Source organism: Thamnophis elegans, chromosome 8, assembly GCF_009769535.1.
Source record: "Thamnophis elegans isolate rThaEle1 chromosome 8, rThaEle1.pri, whole genome shotgun sequence".
Classification (NCBI taxonomy): domain Eukaryota; kingdom Metazoa; phylum Chordata; class Lepidosauria; order Squamata; family Colubridae; genus Thamnophis; species Thamnophis elegans.
In genome coordinates, this window is record NC_045548.1 from 30,353,362 (window position 1) to 30,372,530 (window position 19,169).

Sequence of the window (19,169 nt, forward strand, 5' to 3'; positions counted from 1 at the left end):
TTTTATGAAGATGGGGAGAATGCATGGGATGATGATACAACCTGTGGCGACTAAACCTATTAGAGCCACTATAGCTTGCAGACCAGGCAGTTTAGGGAACCATCCACTAAAGATCTCTTTAAGGTTATATCCACTCCATTTCTGGTCAGCATTATGAGTAAGTTGTCTCATTTCAGTGGTCAATTGTTTAATGACTTTTCCTGTTTCATCAATTTGTAAACAGCAATTAGAAAGGTTAAATTTTCCACACAAACCTCCCTCCTTAGCCAGGTCCCCATGATGGAATTGATGCAGAGCAAGGGCTACTAAGGACAGATTTGTCTGTACTTTACACAACCCCGCCCACCCTTTCTTTAGCTGAAAAGGACTAATTACTTGCCCAATCACAAAGAAAGGGGGTTGGCAACAATCCATGGCCATCAAAGGTAATCTGGTGGGAGTCAAGAGGTGTCCGCATATTCCAACTCTAAATAGCCTTCCTATTTGTTTACATATTTCAGATGTTCCAGGTCCCATTTCCATACACATTATAGACACATGCAAATCAAACCCTCTAAGGTCTTCACATGGCTGGGGCCATCTATCTTCCCAATATGCAGGATCTATCCTAAGTACCTTGTTAATTCCATTATCTATTTTCCCTATAGGGTTACTAAAAATAACCCTGTGTCCTGAACCCCATTCACCTAGGTTTTCAATATATATATCACCATACCCACACCACATATTGCAAACTATTACTATAAGCGTTATCATAATTCTTAAATCCATTTTTTCTGCTGTGCATAGAAGACCAGCTTCCGGAGTGGTCTAGCAGAGCGTCTTCAAGTTGTCCGCAGGGTATTGCCGGTAAGGTTCAGCAGAGTGTCCTTTTAGATGATGTAACCTGGTCTGCTATTTGAGTTGGAACCGGAGTACCAGGGGTTTATCTGTGGATTGCGCTTCCCACTGGACCGGGTCACTTTGGGCTGCTGCCTTTAGCCTGGTCCAGTGGATCCATGATTTAGACTCCAGCACTTTCACTGCAAGGGGAGAACACATGACCACTGTATATGGCCCTTTCCAATTAGCCCTAAGGGGTTCATTTTTCCAATGTTTTACCCACACTGTATCTCCGGGTTTAAAGGGATGACATTTTGTGCTAAGTAAAGGTCGCGTTTGTTCCCCTGCGTATTGTTTTATTGCTTCAAGTTGCATGTTTAACCCCTGTAGTTGTTTGATTAATTCCCTATTACCTATTCTCCCCTTATGGGATAAGTCTGGCCATCCTACAACTTCTCTTCTTAAAATTGTTGGAGCCCTGCCATACATCATCTCAAATGGGGATAAGTGATACTTCTTACGAGGGGCTGTCCTTATATTGTATAGTGGTAGTGCATCCACCCAGCTCAAATGGGTTTCTATGCATATTTTGGTTAGTTTGTCTTTTAGGGTTCGATTAACCCTTTCAACTTTTCCTCCAGACTGGAAATGAAAAGCACAGTGGAACCTCCACTGTGTTACAATTGCCTTGGCCAATAGCTGATTGGTCTTATGGACAAACTCTGGACCATTGTCCGACAAGATAGCAGATGGGCAACCAGAGCGGGGAATGATTGAGTTTAGGAAGACCTTAGCAACCTCCCTTGCCTGTTTAGTAGAGGTGGGAAAAGCCTCCGGCCATCTGGTAAATGTGTCCACAATTACCAATAATGCTTTATAATGATTGCATCGGGGCATGTCAGTAAAGTCCACAGTTACCACGTCCATGGGAATGGCGTCTACAGGTTGAATCCCCGGGGGCAAGGCAGGACCCTGCCTTGGGTTAGTAGAAGTGCACGTTGTGCATTGCAGGGAGGCCTTGTTGGTCAACGCATGGACACCATCCAAATAATATTCCCTAAGGATGGCCTTGGCAAGAGCTGATTTACCTAAATGCAAAATCCGGTGGGCCTGTTCTACTACAGTCCATGCTAACAAGTGTGGTATATATGGTCGGCCGTCTGGAAGAATATACCACCCCTCCTTCAATTCAGCTTTGAAATCATGGATCACCCTTTGAACTTCCGAAGCTGAGTAGGTGGGAGTTGCCATGGTAGGAATGAAGCCTACATCCATTACTACAAAGATATTAAGGTCTCGGGTTGGTTCGTGTCTGACCGTGGCTTGGCGAGACTCTGCATCTGCTTTCCTATTACCGATGGCTATAGGGTCTGAGCCCCTTTGATGCCCTTTACAGTGTATTACTGCTACTTCTGATGGCTGCATCACCACTTGAATAAGGTGTTTGATCAAATGTCCATGTTGGATTGCCTTTCCCGTTGAATCAGTATACCCTCTCTCTTGGTAGAGGGCGGCATGAGCGTGTAAAGTCAGGAAGGCATACTTGCTATCAGTCCACACATTCAACCTTTTGCCATCAGCTAACTCTAAGGCTCGGATAAGTGCCCACAATTCAGCTACCTGAGCGCTCCAACCTATGCCTAGAGGGCCACTTTCTATAACTTTGTCAGAGCTAACAACTGCATAACCAGCTTGTCTCTTGCCCTCAAACATAAAACTAGAACTGTCTGTAAACCAGTTATAGTCCGCTTCTGATATGGGGCGGTCCACTAAATCTGGCCTACAGGAATACTGCTGTTCCAGGGTGTGTAAGCAATCATGTATAATAGGTTCAGCCTCTAGAGGTAACAAGGTTGCCGGGTTCAGGCGATTTGACATAGTTAGACTAACTTGCGGGTTTTCAATCAACATTGCTTGATACTTAAAAAGTCTTGAGTTGCTGATCCACAAGCGTCCCTTGTTTTCAAGGATCAGCCGAAGTGAGTGCGAAGTGTGGACCAACACGGGACAGGAAAAGGTGAGTTTATTAGATTCTTGCAGCAATGCAGCCACCCCAGCTAGGAATTTAGGCAGTGTGGCCATCCTTGGGCAGGTCCATCTAGCTGCTTGGAAAGGTATGCAATTGGCCTTTGCCAGGAACCCAACATTTCAGTCAGGACTCCTACTGCTATGTGAGTACATACCTCTACATATAGGTTAAAAGGTCTATCCAAGTCAGGTAAGCCTGAAGCTGGAGCTTGGCCAAGGGCACTTTTAAGAGCTTTAAATGCCTGTTCCTGTTCTGTTTCCCACACAAAGTGTTCGACCTCCACCCCTCCTTGTTGATTTATATAAGGGGGCTGCTATTACTGCAAAGTTCAGGATCCACAGTCGACAAAAACCAGCAACTCCTAAAAATCCTCTAAGTTGCCTCCTATTTCGGGGTGCTGCCATCTGCGTAACAGCAGCTTTTCGTTCTTCACCTAGGGATCTTTGGCCTTGCAAGATGTAGTATCCCAAATATTTGACTTTTTCCTGTACTAACTGGGCCTTTGTTCTAGACACACGGTATCCGGCATCTTGTAGAAGTAACAGAAGGGCCTTAGTATTGTCCCAGTAGCTGTCTTTGTCCTTCCCTGTGACTAGGATATCATCTACATACTGTAATAAGACATCACCCTCTTGGCGTGGGACGAAATATTGGAGGTCAGCACCCAGGGATGTACCAAATAAAGTTGGCGAGTTCTTAAAGCCCTGTGGAAGTTGGGTCCAAGTATATTGGGTGCGTCTTCCGGTATTCGGGTGTTCCCATTCAAAGGCGAATAACGGTTGGCTAGCAAGGGGTACTGGGATAGTGAAAAATGCATCTTTTAAATCCAGTACCGAGAACCATTTCACTGTAGGTGGTATTGTGCTGAACAGGATATAGGGATTTGGTACTACCTGATGTAAGGTGACAGTGGCTGCATTCACTGGTCGTAAGTCCTGTACCGGGCGATAAGTACCATCAGGCTTTTTAACTGGTAAAATGGGGGTGTTCCATGGTGACCGTGTTGGCTGTATGATGCCAGCTTCCAAATATTTATTAATTAGTTCATGAATAGATGCAGTGGCTGTCGGAGTGTAATACCTCTGTTTTATCCTCACTGGCACTGCCGATGCCTTCAATTCTATTACCACAGGGTTTTGGTACTTCGCACATCCGGGGGGGTTATCTTCCACCCAAAGTCCGGGGACTTCAAACTCTTGCCATTTATTATCACCTGAAGCTATCTCTTGTACCACCATCAGTCTCTAAGTATGCTCAGGATGGTGGGCCAATGTTAATTGATTGCCTTCTGGTGTGAAGGTGACCGTTGCTCTTAGTTTAGTTAACAAATCCCTTCCCAAAAGCGGAATAGGGCACTCTGGCATATATAAGAATTGTTGTTGCAGAACAGTATTCCCTAATTGACATATTGCAGGCTTAAGAATCGGCCTCCCCAGAATTTTTCCAGAGACTCCTTGAATTTGAATCTGTCTACCAGTAGGTGGTGCTATTGCCTTATTTACCACTGACTGGCTGGCTCCTGTATCCAGGAGGAAAGTTGTATCTGTATCTCCCACCTGTATGTTTACCAAGGGCTCGGGTGATGGGTCCTCTGAGCCCTGACCCCTTCAATCAGACCAATTCATTTCCGCTAATCCTATCAACTCCTTTGTTTCCTGTTGACCTACTCTTCCCCCTCTGGCTCCATACCTTCCCTGTCCTCTAAAACTCTGGCCCCTTTGGGCAGCTGGAGGCAATACCCTGCCTCTTCCTCTGAATCCTCCATGTCCCCTAGTCCCCATACACCGTGGGCACTCTCGTTGCCAATGTCCCTCTTCCTTACAGAGAGCGCATTGGTTAGGTCCTAGTGAAGTTCCCCCTAAGCTGCCACTAGAAGCTCTGTTTTCTTATGCTGGGGCAATTGAGGGTAGTGGGGGGCATAAGGGGGAGGACAAGCCTCCTTCTCTTGGCCTCCCGTTAAAACTGCCACTTCTTCCTTTCTTATATTTAAAATTTTCTGTTTTCTGGCAGATTCTAAGGTGCAATTTACACAAGCTCTCAGCATTTCGGTTTTGCACTTCTTAAACCAATCTGGACTTTCCGCAACTGCAATTTGCCATTGATCAATATATTGGTACTGATCTGGGTGGCCAGTTCACGGGTTTGTTACAACTTGATGGACTAAGCTTATAGCCCTAGGATCCAGAGTTCCCTCTGGGGGCCATCCTACACCAAAAGTGGGCCATTCTGACTCACAAAATATTTTTAAATTAGCCTGGGTTGCTGGGGGGTCCCCATAATCCCCACTATATGCCTTCTTAAAATTCTTCAACATACACTAGAGGGGTGTCCTCGGGACACTACCTCCTCCTCCCATGTTCTAAAACACTACCACTGACCCGCGGCGTTGGACACTCAACAGTCACCAACGGAAACTGCAGTGGTTTAACCTCCCACACAACCTAACACGGACTTCTTTAGGATCGACATCCCGAGTCCAGGGTGGTGATCAGGCACCCTCTTCTACTCTCAAGCAGAGTAGGTACACAACACTATATTATACTTGCCTGCTGGCAGGTCTTGTATTCCCTCTCATCCTGGCCAGGATTTGTTCAGATTTTCTTCTTTCCCTTTTTACACAAAGGATCCTTGGGCTGACTGGGATTTCCCTTGACGGTGGAAGGTGTCCTCCCCTGTTCCTCCGAAGCAAGAAGCCTCGTGGTGCCAGAGGTACCTGGGGTTTGGATCCTTCCGCTGGCGTGGGGTCCTGGTCATCTGGAGTGAAAGATCGCCTGGTTGTCCAACTCTGGGGTGCCAGAAATGTAGCAGAAAATGAGACAAGACCAGCTCTTTGTCAGAGGGAGAGGTTTATTTGCGCAAAGGTTCAGGAGCGATCGGTCAAGCAAAATCTGAACCCCAAAGGGCAGTTGTTTACAGTCTTTTATACTCTTAACCAACTTATCGATCATCCCCAAATACCTGGCCTTCCTGTATCATGTAGACCCCTTTCCTGTGTCATGTAGGCCTTGTACACAATCTCCCAAAACAGAGACATGACATTCATTACTCATTTACCTCCCCACAGGGGGTATTGATACCAATATCCTGTTTCATTTGTTTTAGTTAGGTGAAGCAAACAGAACAACTAATCTTAAGGGTAATCATTCCTTTTTCCCATTCCACATGGTAAAGAAACTTTTAATACCCAAATAATCTGTCTAGTTGTCAAATTCTCTTTTAAGAGTGTCCTGCCTACCTGCCTGCTTGCCTGCTTAGAAGATCTGTATGCATCCCTTCCTACCTGGTTCTCAGAAAGTGAAGCTTTACCTCAGGAAATGTTCTCAGATTCAAAGCTCTTTAATGCTCTAATTCCTGCCCCTTTGATTTGAACATATCAGTTTGAATTTTACAGTATTAGGGCTTTTGTTATTAGGAATTATGTTCCATACACTGCTTTACAGACAAGCAGGAGAGAAGGAATTTAAGCAAAGAAATAAATTTAAGGCCTCTGTACTGATTATTTCTAAACCAGTTGGGAAAACATAAACCTATTAAAATGTCTCCTCGCCCCAACGTATTGGTTCTCACTGTGCTTCCTGTATTGCTTTTCAGTTCTGTCTGGAAACATAGGAAAGGTATCATAAAGACAATAGTCTTAGGCAGCTTGGTGCCATTCAGGTGTGTTCAGACTTCAACTCCCATGATTTCTAGGCAGTGTAGAGGTCTTCTGGACAATTCCACCCTATAATTTGCCTATACCAACTTTGCAGAAAAGGTGCTCTTGATTGGCTGCTTCTCTGTGGTCTGGTCTCCAAGTATCATTCTTTTTGTGTGTGTGTGGGGATTCCCTTCTCATTTAGTCCCTGTGCCTTTGCTTGCATGCGGGGATGTCTTCCCTTTTTCCTTCCCACATTATTTCTTTCAATGCTCAGATCTTTTCTTTTTTCCTCTTGGGATAATATTATAGCACTGATCCTGCAATAATTAAAATATTAGGGAACTGTCTGCTCTTCCACACTAGAAAATGAAAGTCATGCATGTTAATATCACTTTTCACGGAGTTACTTGTAAATTGTTCTGATTCTTGAAGGTTGCCTGGACAAGACCTTGCTGTTTTCTTGGCAAGGTTTTTCAGAAGTGGCTTGCCATTGCCTCAGTAACAGAATCTTCATGAGAACTAAGGAGGGTTTTGTCTGAGATATGTTCTTAGGTTACAGTTCTGGCCTGGACTCAGATTTCTTTTATCTGATTGTTGTCTTGATCTAGGTCTTCTTTCTGTTCCTCAGGGTTGTTCCTTCTTGCCATTATAGGAACACATTGTTTCTGTGTTCCCACATCCATGGAAACTTTGTAGCAAGGAAGTACTGGTAGTTCAGCTTCATAAAAATCAAGTAGTAATATTCTTCGATTGCAATTTAAAAATGTTAAAAAATTAAAGGAAGAGAAAATGAAGATTTGTGGTGTTATGAGCAGAGTTGGGGAGGCAAAAGGAACTTGCTCCAGCTGGTCTGGGCAGAAACCCCCAAAGTGCCTTTTGGGAGGTGTAAAGGGGGCTGAAGGGAGTATGAGCATCTAGGGTCAAGGATAGTTCATTGACTTAATGGATCGTATTGGACCTGCACAAGAAGTAAAGGGAGGGGGAAGCATTGGACAGTTGCAAATTAGCAAAAAAGATAGCAGCCTGGCAGCTGAGGACAAAATGGCTGCTGGAGTGTTGGAGGGGCGGGGCATGTCAGGTGCTACAACCAATCAGAGCTGGGGTTGTTGCTGGAATGGAACAAAGCATAGGACACTGTTCTGACCCCCCCCTTCATACACCAAAGCACGCCGAGACAAAGATACTTCAAGGATTTATTAACACACAGACTAGACCTTGGCAGCAATCCAGCCTGCCAATCTAGCCACGATAGCTTCTCCAGCTCTAGTAAATACATTGATTCCTGCGACGAGCGTGTGGAAAATCATTCCTTTTATAGTCTTGAGAGGAGCCTAATTACCACCAGCTGAGTCCAATTATCTCCTGTAAATGCGTAACTGTTCTTTACGCCTATTAGCTCTCCGTTGCTGGGCATCCAGGACCAACTCCCTTGTCTCCTCCCCACTGCTCCAATGCATGATGTCGGGAGCACGCTCCCTTAGACTCTCACCGCTGCTCCAGGCCTCAGGCGCCTCCTGGTGGCCAACCAGCCTCTCTGCGCCCTGCTCAGAGTCGGAACCCTGTCCAGGGTCCTCCACATCTTCCAGAGCCGACTCATAGCTGTCGGACTCTGGTGGCAGCTCCAACGGCTCCTGCTGGGCCACAACAGGACACCATCTACTCTGAAGGGCTTAAGGCAGTTTTCAATCAAAACTGGAAAACATGAACCTGAGACATTAGTAGCCTGGCCTATCAGTGTTTCAATGCTGTCAAAGTTCTAGATTCTGAATTCAAGCAAGCTCTCTGTTGATCACCACATTATAAAGGGGATTGTCCACTAGCTGAAGGGTCTTCAGCTATATTTTATATAAAATTTTCAGGAACTGCAGAGATTAGGAAGATTAGTTATCAGTACTCTGCAGAATGGTGTTATCTCTATCAGGCTCTGCTACAATAGACAATTAATAAAGATGATTACATCTCTGAGGCTAAATTTGGTACATTACCGAACAGTGCTTAACTTATACTACCCTTATGACAAATCATTCAGAGGTAAAACTGTGGTGTTTTCAAGAATAACTCTTTATTCTAATTAATGTTTCATCACACATAGGTTCAATCTGATATAAGCAGTGTTACAGATAATACTGTATATACCTAAGTAACACTTTGGATATCTGAGTTACAATGATCTGCTAACTCTTTGCAGCCACCTACTTGTAATCTGGAGTTTTGTAGGTAATTCTTACATATACATGGCATTTAACACATTTCCATAATTATATCCTCCTATCATCAAGCCTTTCTACAGGAACAGACACAATAATAGCAGTAACAATAAAAATAACACAAAGAAAAACTGTTTAGAATATCCAAATAGTCATTTGGTAAAAAAAAAAAATGAAATTTTATTTAAGATTTTCATTTTCATTTTAAATATGCACTTTTCTCCAACATTCCTTTGAATCCATCTTGTAATAATCTAAGCCTAAACTCAAAGTAATACATTTGTTTTATAACAACCAACCAGAAAAACAAGGTTAATGTACAGCACAGCAATCCATAAAATCTGATTTTACTTGCCTTTTTTATGGGCTGAAACCACATCAGGCTTTCCCATCTAAAAGGAATGGCACCTTCTGTTTCAACAAAAGAAGCAAATCTTCCTACAATTCCTTTCATGTATATGGTCCTACTCCTACTTTGAAAAATAAAAATGGAAAACCTATTCGTATCCGACTTTTGTGAGCACACCGGAGCATATATGGAGCTCTTGATAAGAATGAATCACTTTATAGGCTTGTCTTTCATACACATAACCTTATCAGAAAGACAGCTATATGTTCATAGTGATGGTGATTTAATGCATTACTTTGAGATGGATTCAGGAGTTAGATCCTGCTGTTATCCTTTCAGAAAGGTTTGGAAAATAAGGCAAAAGATATTTCAAAGGTTGAAAGAAAGTTAGGGGGTCTCCAATGCCAGCCTAGCACACTTTGCTGTCTAAAATGGAACTCAATTTATTCATCATCCTGTATTAGTGACATCACTTCAAAGGACTTTCTACACCAGTCAATTCCTGCTGTCATCCATTCCCCTACAGATGATACTATGAAAAGCTCATATCATACAAGGGGTGGCCTTGAGCATCCTCAGGAAACATTAGAAAAGTCAGGAGAATGATTTTCAGGCATTGGCCGAAAATTGCAGCCTCTAAAATGTAATATTAAGGGGAAACTGCATAACTATTATTAATATTACAACCAAATGTTGAATTGCAATGAAAAAGAATTCTGAAGAAGATGTTGCTGGAAGCAAACTTTGGCCATTCCTCTAGAGTGGATTCATCATGGGAGGAACACTAGCTGGAATAAAGTCTAGTTAGAGGTGGTCCTTCCTTGGAAAAAAAAAGTACTGAACTAGTAGATGAGTCTTCCATTTTTCTTCCAATGAGATGGTCAAACGTTTCCTTTTCTTCCCTTCTCTCTTTTCTTTCTTAAACTCAGATCAGAATTATTTGAGAAGGAAAGGTTTCTTTGATACCAGGAAGTTCCTATACTGCTTATATTAATATGAAGTCTTGTATAGCAATCTTGCTATCCAGGAAACAAAGGATAAAAAATGCTCATTTTTGAAGGTGTATAGCTCGGCTGTAAGCTTGGTATGTTTTTAAATAGAAGGCACCACTCAGCTTCATAAAGTTTAAAACTATCCTGGGTTTGATTTAGATTTTTTTTCTATGTAACCTTAATGTTAAAATACAGAACAGTAATTTGCCAGATTAGAAATCCAGTTGTGGAAATGGATATTTCATTTTATTTCATTTCATTTCATTTATTAAATTTCTATGCTGCCCAATCCCGGAGGACTCCGGGCAGCTTACAGAAATGAAAAAAAGATTAAAAAGAATTATTAAAAACAATTGGACACAACAAGGTTAAAAAGGTAAACACAACAAACACCCAATCAGGAGGGGGCTGGACCTCAATCAAGGGGTCAACAGCCCCAAGCCTGCCGGAAAAGCCAGGTTTTAATGGCTTTGCGAAAGGCCATGAGAGTGGGTAGGGCCCGGATCTCAAGGGGCAGCTCATTCCACAGGGCCGGAGTGGCAACAGAGAAGACCCTACTCCTAGGCGTCGCCAGCCGGCATTGTCCCGCTGATGGCACCCGGAGAAGACCCATCCTGTGCGATCTTATTGGTCTGAGGGAGGTATGTGGCAGAAGACGGTCTCGCAGATACCTGGGTCCTAGGCCATGTAGGCTTTAAAGGTGACAATCAGTACCTTGAATCGTGCTCGGAGACCAATGGGAAGCCAGTGCAGCTCCTGGAGGATAGGTGTGATATGGGTGTACCTTGGCACACCCAGAATTGCTCGCGCGGCTGCATTATGGACTAATTGCAGTCTCTGAACACTTTTCAGGGGCAGCCCCAAGTAGAGCACATTACAGTAATCCAGTCTTGAGATGACGAGGGCATGAGTGACTGTCTGAAGTGCCTCCCGGTCCAAATAGGGCCACAATTGGTGCACCAGGCGAACCTGGGCAAAGGCCCCCCTGGTCATAGCCGACAGGTGGTGTTCCAAGGTCAGCTGTGAATCCAGGAGGACCCCCAAATTGTGAACCGTCTCTGAGGGGGGCAATTTTCCTCCCCCCAGGGTTAAGGACGGACTGGATGGACTGTCCTTAGGGGGCAACATCCACAGCCATTCGGTCTTGTCAGGATTGAGTGCAAGTTTGTTCAGTCCCATCCAGACCCTAACAGCTTCCAGGCACTGGCACATCACTTCCACTGCTTCACTGAGTTGGCACGTGGCGGACAGATACAACTGAGTATCATCCGCATACTGGTGGTATTTGATCCCGTGCCAGTGGATGATCTCGCCTAGTGGCTTCATGTAGATGTTAAATAGGAGGGTGGACAGGACCGACCCCTGCGGCACCCCATAATTGAGGGGCCTAGGAGTCAACCTCTGTCCTCCGACCAACACCGACTGCGACCTGTCGGAGAGGTAAGAGGAGAACCACCGTAAGACAGTGGCTCCCACTCCCACCTCTTCCAGCCATCGCAGAAGGATACCATGGTCGATGGTATCGAAGGCCACTGAGAGGTCAAGGAGCACAAGGACAGAGGAATGCCCTCTGTCCCTGGCCCGCCAGAGATCATTGGTCAGTGCAACCAAAGTGGTTTCGGTGGAGTAGCCAGGCCTGAAATCAGACTGAAAAGGGTCTAGATAATCTGCTTCATCCAAGGTCCGTCGGAGTTGGAGGGCCACCACCTTCTCAACAACCTTCCCTAAGAAGGGGAGGTTGGAGACTGGGTGATAGTTTTTAAAAATAGCTGGGTCCAGTGAGAGCTTCTTGAGGAGGGGTCTCACCACCTCCTCCTTAAGAGGCCGTGGAAAGGATCCCTCCATCAAGAAGGCATTTGTAATTCTCTAGAGCCAGCCTCGTGTTACCTCTCTGCTGGTCGAGACCAGCCAGGAGGGGCATGGATCCAGTAAACAGGTGGAGGCACTCATCGCTCCCATGGCCTTGTCCACTTCATCAGGGGTGACAAGCTGGAACTCATTCCAGAAAGTCTGAACAAGACCCTCCCTCCATCTCGGCTGGTTCTGTCCAAATGGAGTCCAGGTCTGTCCGAATCTGAGCGATTTTGTCCGACAGAAACTGAACAAACTCCTCAGCTCGACCCTGCAAGGCATCCCCCGTTTCCACCCCATTCAGGAGGGAACGGGTTATCCTAAACAGGGCGGCTGGGCGAGATTCTGCGGACGCAATAAGAGCGGAAAAATGTGCACATTTTGCCGCCCGTATCGCCACAAGATAAGTCCTAATAAAGGCAGGATACGGAAATGGAATGGCCCTACCTACCCTTGAAGCAGGGGTGGCTTCTGGCTTCTGTTACTGCTGGTTCACTCAGAGACGTGCTTTGGCCGTGCGTGCTCTTTGTACGAGCACTTGATGCGCGCTACGTGCGCATATACAGTAATAAAAATTGCTTCTGAGCATGTGCAGAAGCAAAAAACAAGATCCTACGGAGCCGGTGATAGAACCAGTTCAGGGGCATGGCCGCCTGAGTTACTCCCTACTCGGCTGAACTGGTCTGAACTGGTAGGAACCCACTTCTGCCTTGAAGCCTTGAAATGTAAGCTAGAGTATGTTTGCCACTATTTTTATTATAAGGTTAACTCTCCAATATCCAGAATTTAATCAATCGTATTTTGGGGATCTTGCAATTTCAACTGACACATTTTTTGACTCTTTGCCCCCAGAATGCTCCTGTGTGAAAATGATTGTACTAATTAGTTTTGTGATCCTTGGAAAAGAAGGAACATCTATTCTGAGCAAAATATAGTGAGGAATGAGCTAATATCTAATCCAGGGGCAGGAACATTAACATAAACGTTCTTAAAATCTGCTTTATTTAGGTTATTCAGTTGATGTAGTTAGAAAAATCCTCTCAGGCACATCTCAGCACCTCAGTGGGGTGAGACAATTGAGCCAATTGCTCAGTGGGTGCATACCGCGATATTGAAGCAGAAAGTGTGATTTAAAGGTAATGTGTCAGTTTTAATGCAGAGCTTTCCCAGGTTTAAGTCTAGACTTTAATGGTATAACTTGCATTGACATTTTTTTCATTTTGTTTTGACAACATAACTGAGTCTAATCTCCATAGACTTGTGTTGTGCTTGCACTTCAGATTGTAATCTTACATTGTAGTTTTACCCTAAGAGCCCTATAGTGGCACTTTAAGCCGTGCATAGAAATCATTTTACCACTTTAATATTATCTCATCCTAGCATCATAACAAGGTCTCGAAAGAGCTGCACTAAAATAATTTGGCCATTGTAATGACCTCACAATGTCAGGAACCAATTGCCATTCCAAACTCTAAATGGGCTTGAGAAGAAGCTTCTGTGCTGGCTGATCAGCAACTCATTCTGCAATGCCGTGCCTCTAATTTAAACCCCATTACTAGATGACCAGAGGTCCAAATTAGGATGGCAAGGTTCAGCACAGTATTTTATTAAGCACTCACAGAAATGTTAGAGCTTTGCTTGTATTTGTCATTCTAAATGGTCTGTAGAGAATAATGTTCTCTGTCTAACTTTTCTGAACATTATTATGAGAAATGGACGAGGCCGTCCATGCGGAGATGCTGTTACAGTTATCTGATGCCACGTGCCCCACAAGACTTGTAGACTGCATTCTACTAACCATTTAATTGCAATTTAGTCACTCATCCCATCTGAAAACTAAAAACTGGGCTTTGGACAGTCTCTAGTAATAACTATTTCTAAAAATACATGATCCAGATAAATTCATCTTTCTCACTCAACAAGAGAATAGAGTGGTTGTCACTACAATGTTTTATTGATTTGAATATTCCTTTTCTTTTGGAAAGCAATACTAAATTGTGTGCATGTATATACATGTGGGAATACATGGCAGTATTTCTTTACTGTTATGCAAAGACGAAGTCCTGAAGTCATCAAAAACTGATGGATTGGTGGATTGGCCTGGTGGCAACTTTATAAGATGTTGAGTTAGAAGTATTTGGGGATTTGATAAGCTATCCCTAGTCTGAGGGCCTCCAAATGTATGATCACAACTCACAGATTTCTCTGTCAATATGAGGAAAAGTTCTAACAGGCCATGATATAAACACTGAAGCATTTACAGGACTGGTTCTGCACACTTCATGCACTGGTTTTATTCTGCAATCAGTATATTAAAAATGCTATTCTTACTCAGTCCAAATCTTCCTAGGACATCTGAAAAACATTGTTATTCATTTATTCTCTTTTGTTTGCTTCTTTTCTTCTGCCCTCACTAGTCTCTTTATTTTCTCTAGTGGTATTCTGTGGATGACATGAGAACTCACTTGGGGGCTTTCTTTAATGAGTTGGGTGCTACTCCTGAGAAAGTGTTCATTATTTTAATTGAAGTCTTCATAGTTGGCTGACTTCCAAGTGGCCTACCAGATGTCTCTCTCAGCACAATGGTCGAAACAGATTATAATGTTCTTGCTCATTTTTCCTTTCATGACAGCCTGTTTTTTAAAAGGTGCCAGACTTTAAGGAAACATCTTTCAAACTGTACAGCTCTGTCTATTTAAAAAGTGAGTCAATTATAGTTAAGGTGACCAGATTTTCAGATTGGTAAAGAGGGACATCATTGACCGGGGGGGGGGGGGGCTTGATTACAAATTTTATATTTTGTCAAAAGGTCACAAAAGGCGATTACATGATCCCAGGACACTGAAACCATCATAAATACGAATCTGTTGCCAAACATCAAAATTTTGATCACGCGACCATGAGGATGCTGCAACGGTCGCTAAGTGTGAAAATGGTCACTAAGTGTGAAAATGGTCATCAGTCACTTTTTTCAATGCCATTTGAATGACTTTGGTCACTAAATGAACTGTTTGAAAGTTAAGGCTAGCTTGCATTATAATGCCTTATGCTAGCTTACATTTTCAAGAGAGAGAAGCTAAACTCCTTGTTAGAATTGAAATAGAAATGAATAGAGTAGAGTAGAGTAGAGTAGAGTAGAATAGAATAGTTTATTAGCCAAGTGTGATTGGACACACAAGGAATTTGTCTTTGGTGAATATGCTTTCAGTGTACCTAAAGAAAAATAAAATAGGAGGATAGTGGGATCCTTGCTGCACCAAGCTCAGAAAGCAGCGATCCCACCGTCTCCCCCACACCTCCTCTTTCTGAAAGAGGAGGTGTGGGGTGGGGGATCCTTGCTGCACCAAGCTCAGAAAGCAGTGATCCCACCGTCTCCCCCACATCTCCTTCTCCCCCTCAGTCTCTTTTTGGGGGGAAGGAAGAGAAAGGACAGAAAGGAGAAAGAGGGAGAAATGGCTGCAGGGAGAACGGCACTCAAGAGAAGCGGGGGAAAAAAACCTTCTGATGGCTGAGCCGCTTGGCCCGGGACCGAGCCTCCTCCTCGCCGTGCCACCAGAAAGCCCTCGCTCTCCCTGCAGAAAAACGGCACGCATTGGCGCGCGCCCACATAGGAAGGGAGGGAGCTTCACCCCTCATTGGAGCCAAGCGGAGAGAGGGAAACCACTGCCCTCTAAAGGCCACATCGGGAACAACACTTCAGAGAAATAAAAACTTTTCTTTAACGGCATCCTTTTTAAAATTGTTTTCTTTCTTTTGGAAAATCGGGGCTTTTTGAACACGCTGCGGGACACAGGACAAATTATTAAAAATTGTGACTGTCCTGCCAAAAGCGGGACGTCTGGTCACCTTAATTATAGTACACCAATAGTGCTTGTTGTGTGTTAGGTTGGAATACTGTGGTTTGAGTTGGGATTAGCAACCACTGGTATAATAGTCCCATAATTTGTCTTACACTGAACTGATATAGAGAATTATTTGAAGTTTGATAGTTTCATGAAATGTAAGGGTTGGAAGGAACTTTGGAGATCATCTAATCTCAAATCCTGCTCAATATAGGAATTGAATACTACAACAGACTGCCTATTTTTAAACACTTCCTGAGGTAATGTGTCCCATTGTTGAACAGCTTTTACAATTAGAACAATTTTCTGATATCTATTTCTTTTTATTTTGAACCTATTATGTAGGGAGCTTGGAGAGTTGAGTTGGTGTTCAAATACTGGGGGGTGGGGAGACACTATAGTGGAGTGGCAAGTTTCTGTAGACTCTTCCCCTGCAGAGGCCACTTTGCCTGCCTTCCAGGTAAGCTCAAAAAGGAAGGAAGAAGGAAAAACAACATGCATCTCCTTGTTTGTTGCTGCAAGATATTATGAATGGATTGGTTCGTCCTTCTCAGGGACATGCAGTCACTGGAGTCAGGGGAGGCAGGTCCTCACCAGTCTCAGGAAGAAAAGGAAAGATTTTTTAAAAATAATTAAAAAGGCCAAGGTAGTTGCTGCCAGACTCCAAGTCACAGTGACTTTGAGTCTGCTTAGTGTTAACTGTAGGGGGAGGCTAGAGAACTATGGGCCTCCTTTGCATAAGGAATTTTTCAGAGTTAAGCAAGGGTTAAAAAGCAAAAAATTTCTTATGCAAATGAGGCACATGATTCTCTCGTGGTGACTCTAGCAGCATCTATCCTAGCCTGCCTGGCCCTGGCTAGACCAAATCTTGCATTTTTGATGCAGCTGGAAGGTATGTGGGTCAGAGCAGAGGGAGGGAGCAGGGGGGAGGAATTCAAAGTTATTGTAATTTGTAAGTAATGTTTTATTGTAATTTGTGTGTGTGTGTCTTTCTTCCCTTCACTCAAACAAACTCTCTCTCAGGTGCAGCCCTCTCCTCCCCACTGGGAGCCCCATCCTGCTCCCCTCTCCCCTTTCTTCACCGGCTGCCACCTCGCCCCCCCCCCGCCTCCTCCATCCACACCACTGTGTCTGACAGGTGTCTTGCATTTATGTCCGCCATAAACATGAGATGCCTGGCGGATACAGAGGGGAGACAGAGGAGGTGGGGGGCAAGGCGGCAGAGTGCGGCAGCGGTGAGAAGCAGCACCCCCACCTCTGTGTCCACCAAGCATCTTGTGTTTATGGCGGGCAAAGAGCTGGTGGCAAAGAGCTCGGTGTTGTCGCTCGGCTGGAGGGGAGGGCATGGGCTGCGGGAAACCAGCCTCCAGGAAGCTCACCTCTCCGGACGGCCCTGTAAGCCCCACACCCCTCTCCAGCTTGCTCTGTCCCATCTGCCAGAACTTCTCCCATGTGCCGTCATGAGGCGAGCGCTCCGCACCGGACTGGGTGCTGCTGCGGTGCTTGTCCTGACAGCCTGCTCCTCTCTCTGCCAGCCCACCCAGCCCATTCCTCCCCTGGCGTGGCGAGCTCCAGCGGGCTGGATGTGGGTGCGAGGGGCGTGGCAAAAGAAAGAAAGCGCCAGCCCGCCAGTGGGCTGCTCCTCTCTTCTCAAACAAGCTGCCCTCCCTGCCTCTCCCCATTTCCTCTCTTCTCAAACAAACTCTCTCTCAAATTGAGAGAGAGTTTGTTTGAGTGAAGTAAAGAAACAAACACACACACACGCACATTACTTACAATAAAAAATTACTTACAAATTACAATAATTTTGAATTCCTCCCTCCTCCCCCCTCCCTCCGACCCAGGTGTCAGCACTTCTTCATTGGATAATCAGGAAAGAAGACCACGAGACTCCATTGATAGAAATCAAGTGTACTTTTACTAATTATAAATGAACAGAAGCGAAGCAAAGCGAAGTCTGATTATTTAGGCGCGAAAGCGAATAATATATTGTATAATTCATTCCCCTCCCCTTGGCATCCCATGTACAGTCCAATCATAATTCTCCCAAGTGTCAGGTGTGAGATAACTTCGAAAGGCATCACCAGGATGGAATGCCGGTGCCGTTGGCCTTGGCGGGAACCCTCCTCCGCATGCGCAGTAAGGTGGACAGTTCAAACTCCAGAATCTTCCTCCAGCACAACAGTTAGTCCCCTCCCAAATACCATGCCCCCCTCCCCGTTTCAATGGCAGCCAAAGCAGCAGCAAAGCAGAGGCTGACACCAGAACCCACATACCTTTTCCAGCTGTGTCACAGAGGATTTCAACTCTCCTCTTGTCTGCCATGATGAAAATGTGAAAATGTAAAAACAAAAAGGCAAGAGCTGATGAAGCCAGGCTGGGCTAGTTGCTGCTAGTGTCACCATGTGGATGACTCTGCTTAACTGTTTAAAAAAAGCCTCTAAAAAAGCACCCTCTGCAGGAGGAGGTGAGAGAACCACGTGCCTCCTTTGCATAAGGAATTTTTCACCTTTTAACCCTTGCTTAACTCTGCTCAAGTGATCATAAAGATAGACTAAAGGAGGCATGTGGTTCTCTCGCCTCCTCCTGCAGTTAAGCACTAAGCAAAGTCATCCACTGTGACTCTGGCAGCAACTACTTCAGCCTTTTTCCTTTTAATTTTTTTTCTTTTCATGATGACAGTGGTGAGGCTTTGCCTCCCCTGACTGCACGTCCCTGGTGGGAATGGAAATTTTGCAGTATCCTTCCCCTGCCATGCCCACCAATCCACACCCACAGAACCAGTAGTAAAAAAAATTGAATTTCACCACTGATCCATCCCTATATTTCTGTTCTAGTTCAAACTCACCAAGAACATTACACAATGGCTTGCTAGTTACAGCACAATCTAGAATTCATCATCTATTGATTGCAAAAAAATGGTCTTTGTGCAATCAAGCATTTTGAGCAATTTATGCTGATATTCTATACATAGTTACCTCTGAGACATTCCCACAGAATACAAAAGTTTCATGGATTAGTCTTTATATAAATAACTTTTTAAAATGCTAATTTTTTTTAAAAATAAAACCAACATTTAAATAACAATGCATGAAATATATTCTTAGATTCTAAGAAGCTTGATCTCTTATCTATATACATTGTTAAACATTCAACAAATTATTTTAATAACTCATCTCATACCGCCAGGTTACTTTTCCTTCTCATCTCCCACCTGGAGTACTTTTGCCCACTATGGAGGATTAAACAGCTTGAGAAAATAAAAAGATAGCATCAAAAAGAAACAAAAGAAATGTGCCAGGTGAGCATCTTTGGGACACTGTTCTAGAACCTGGGATATTTGAAACAAGATGGTTGCCACCCGTGGAACTGGATTTTGTCCCATAGAAGAGGCTTACTGTCAAATTATGCCCTTTCAGCAAAACTAAGGTTTACTGCTT

General features: G+C 44.3%; 1 protein-coding gene across 1 annotated transcript; it reads right to left on the reverse strand.

The window, feature by feature from the left end:
- Positions 1-894: 894 nt before the first annotated feature.
- Positions 895-4,089, reverse strand: LOC116512432. Its single transcript, XM_032222912.1, is given in 3 exon segments — positions 895-2,885; positions 2,888-3,131; positions 3,133-4,089. Coding segments are annotated over 3 exon segments (3,192 nt in total).
- Positions 4,090-19,169: the final 15,080 nt, after the last annotated feature.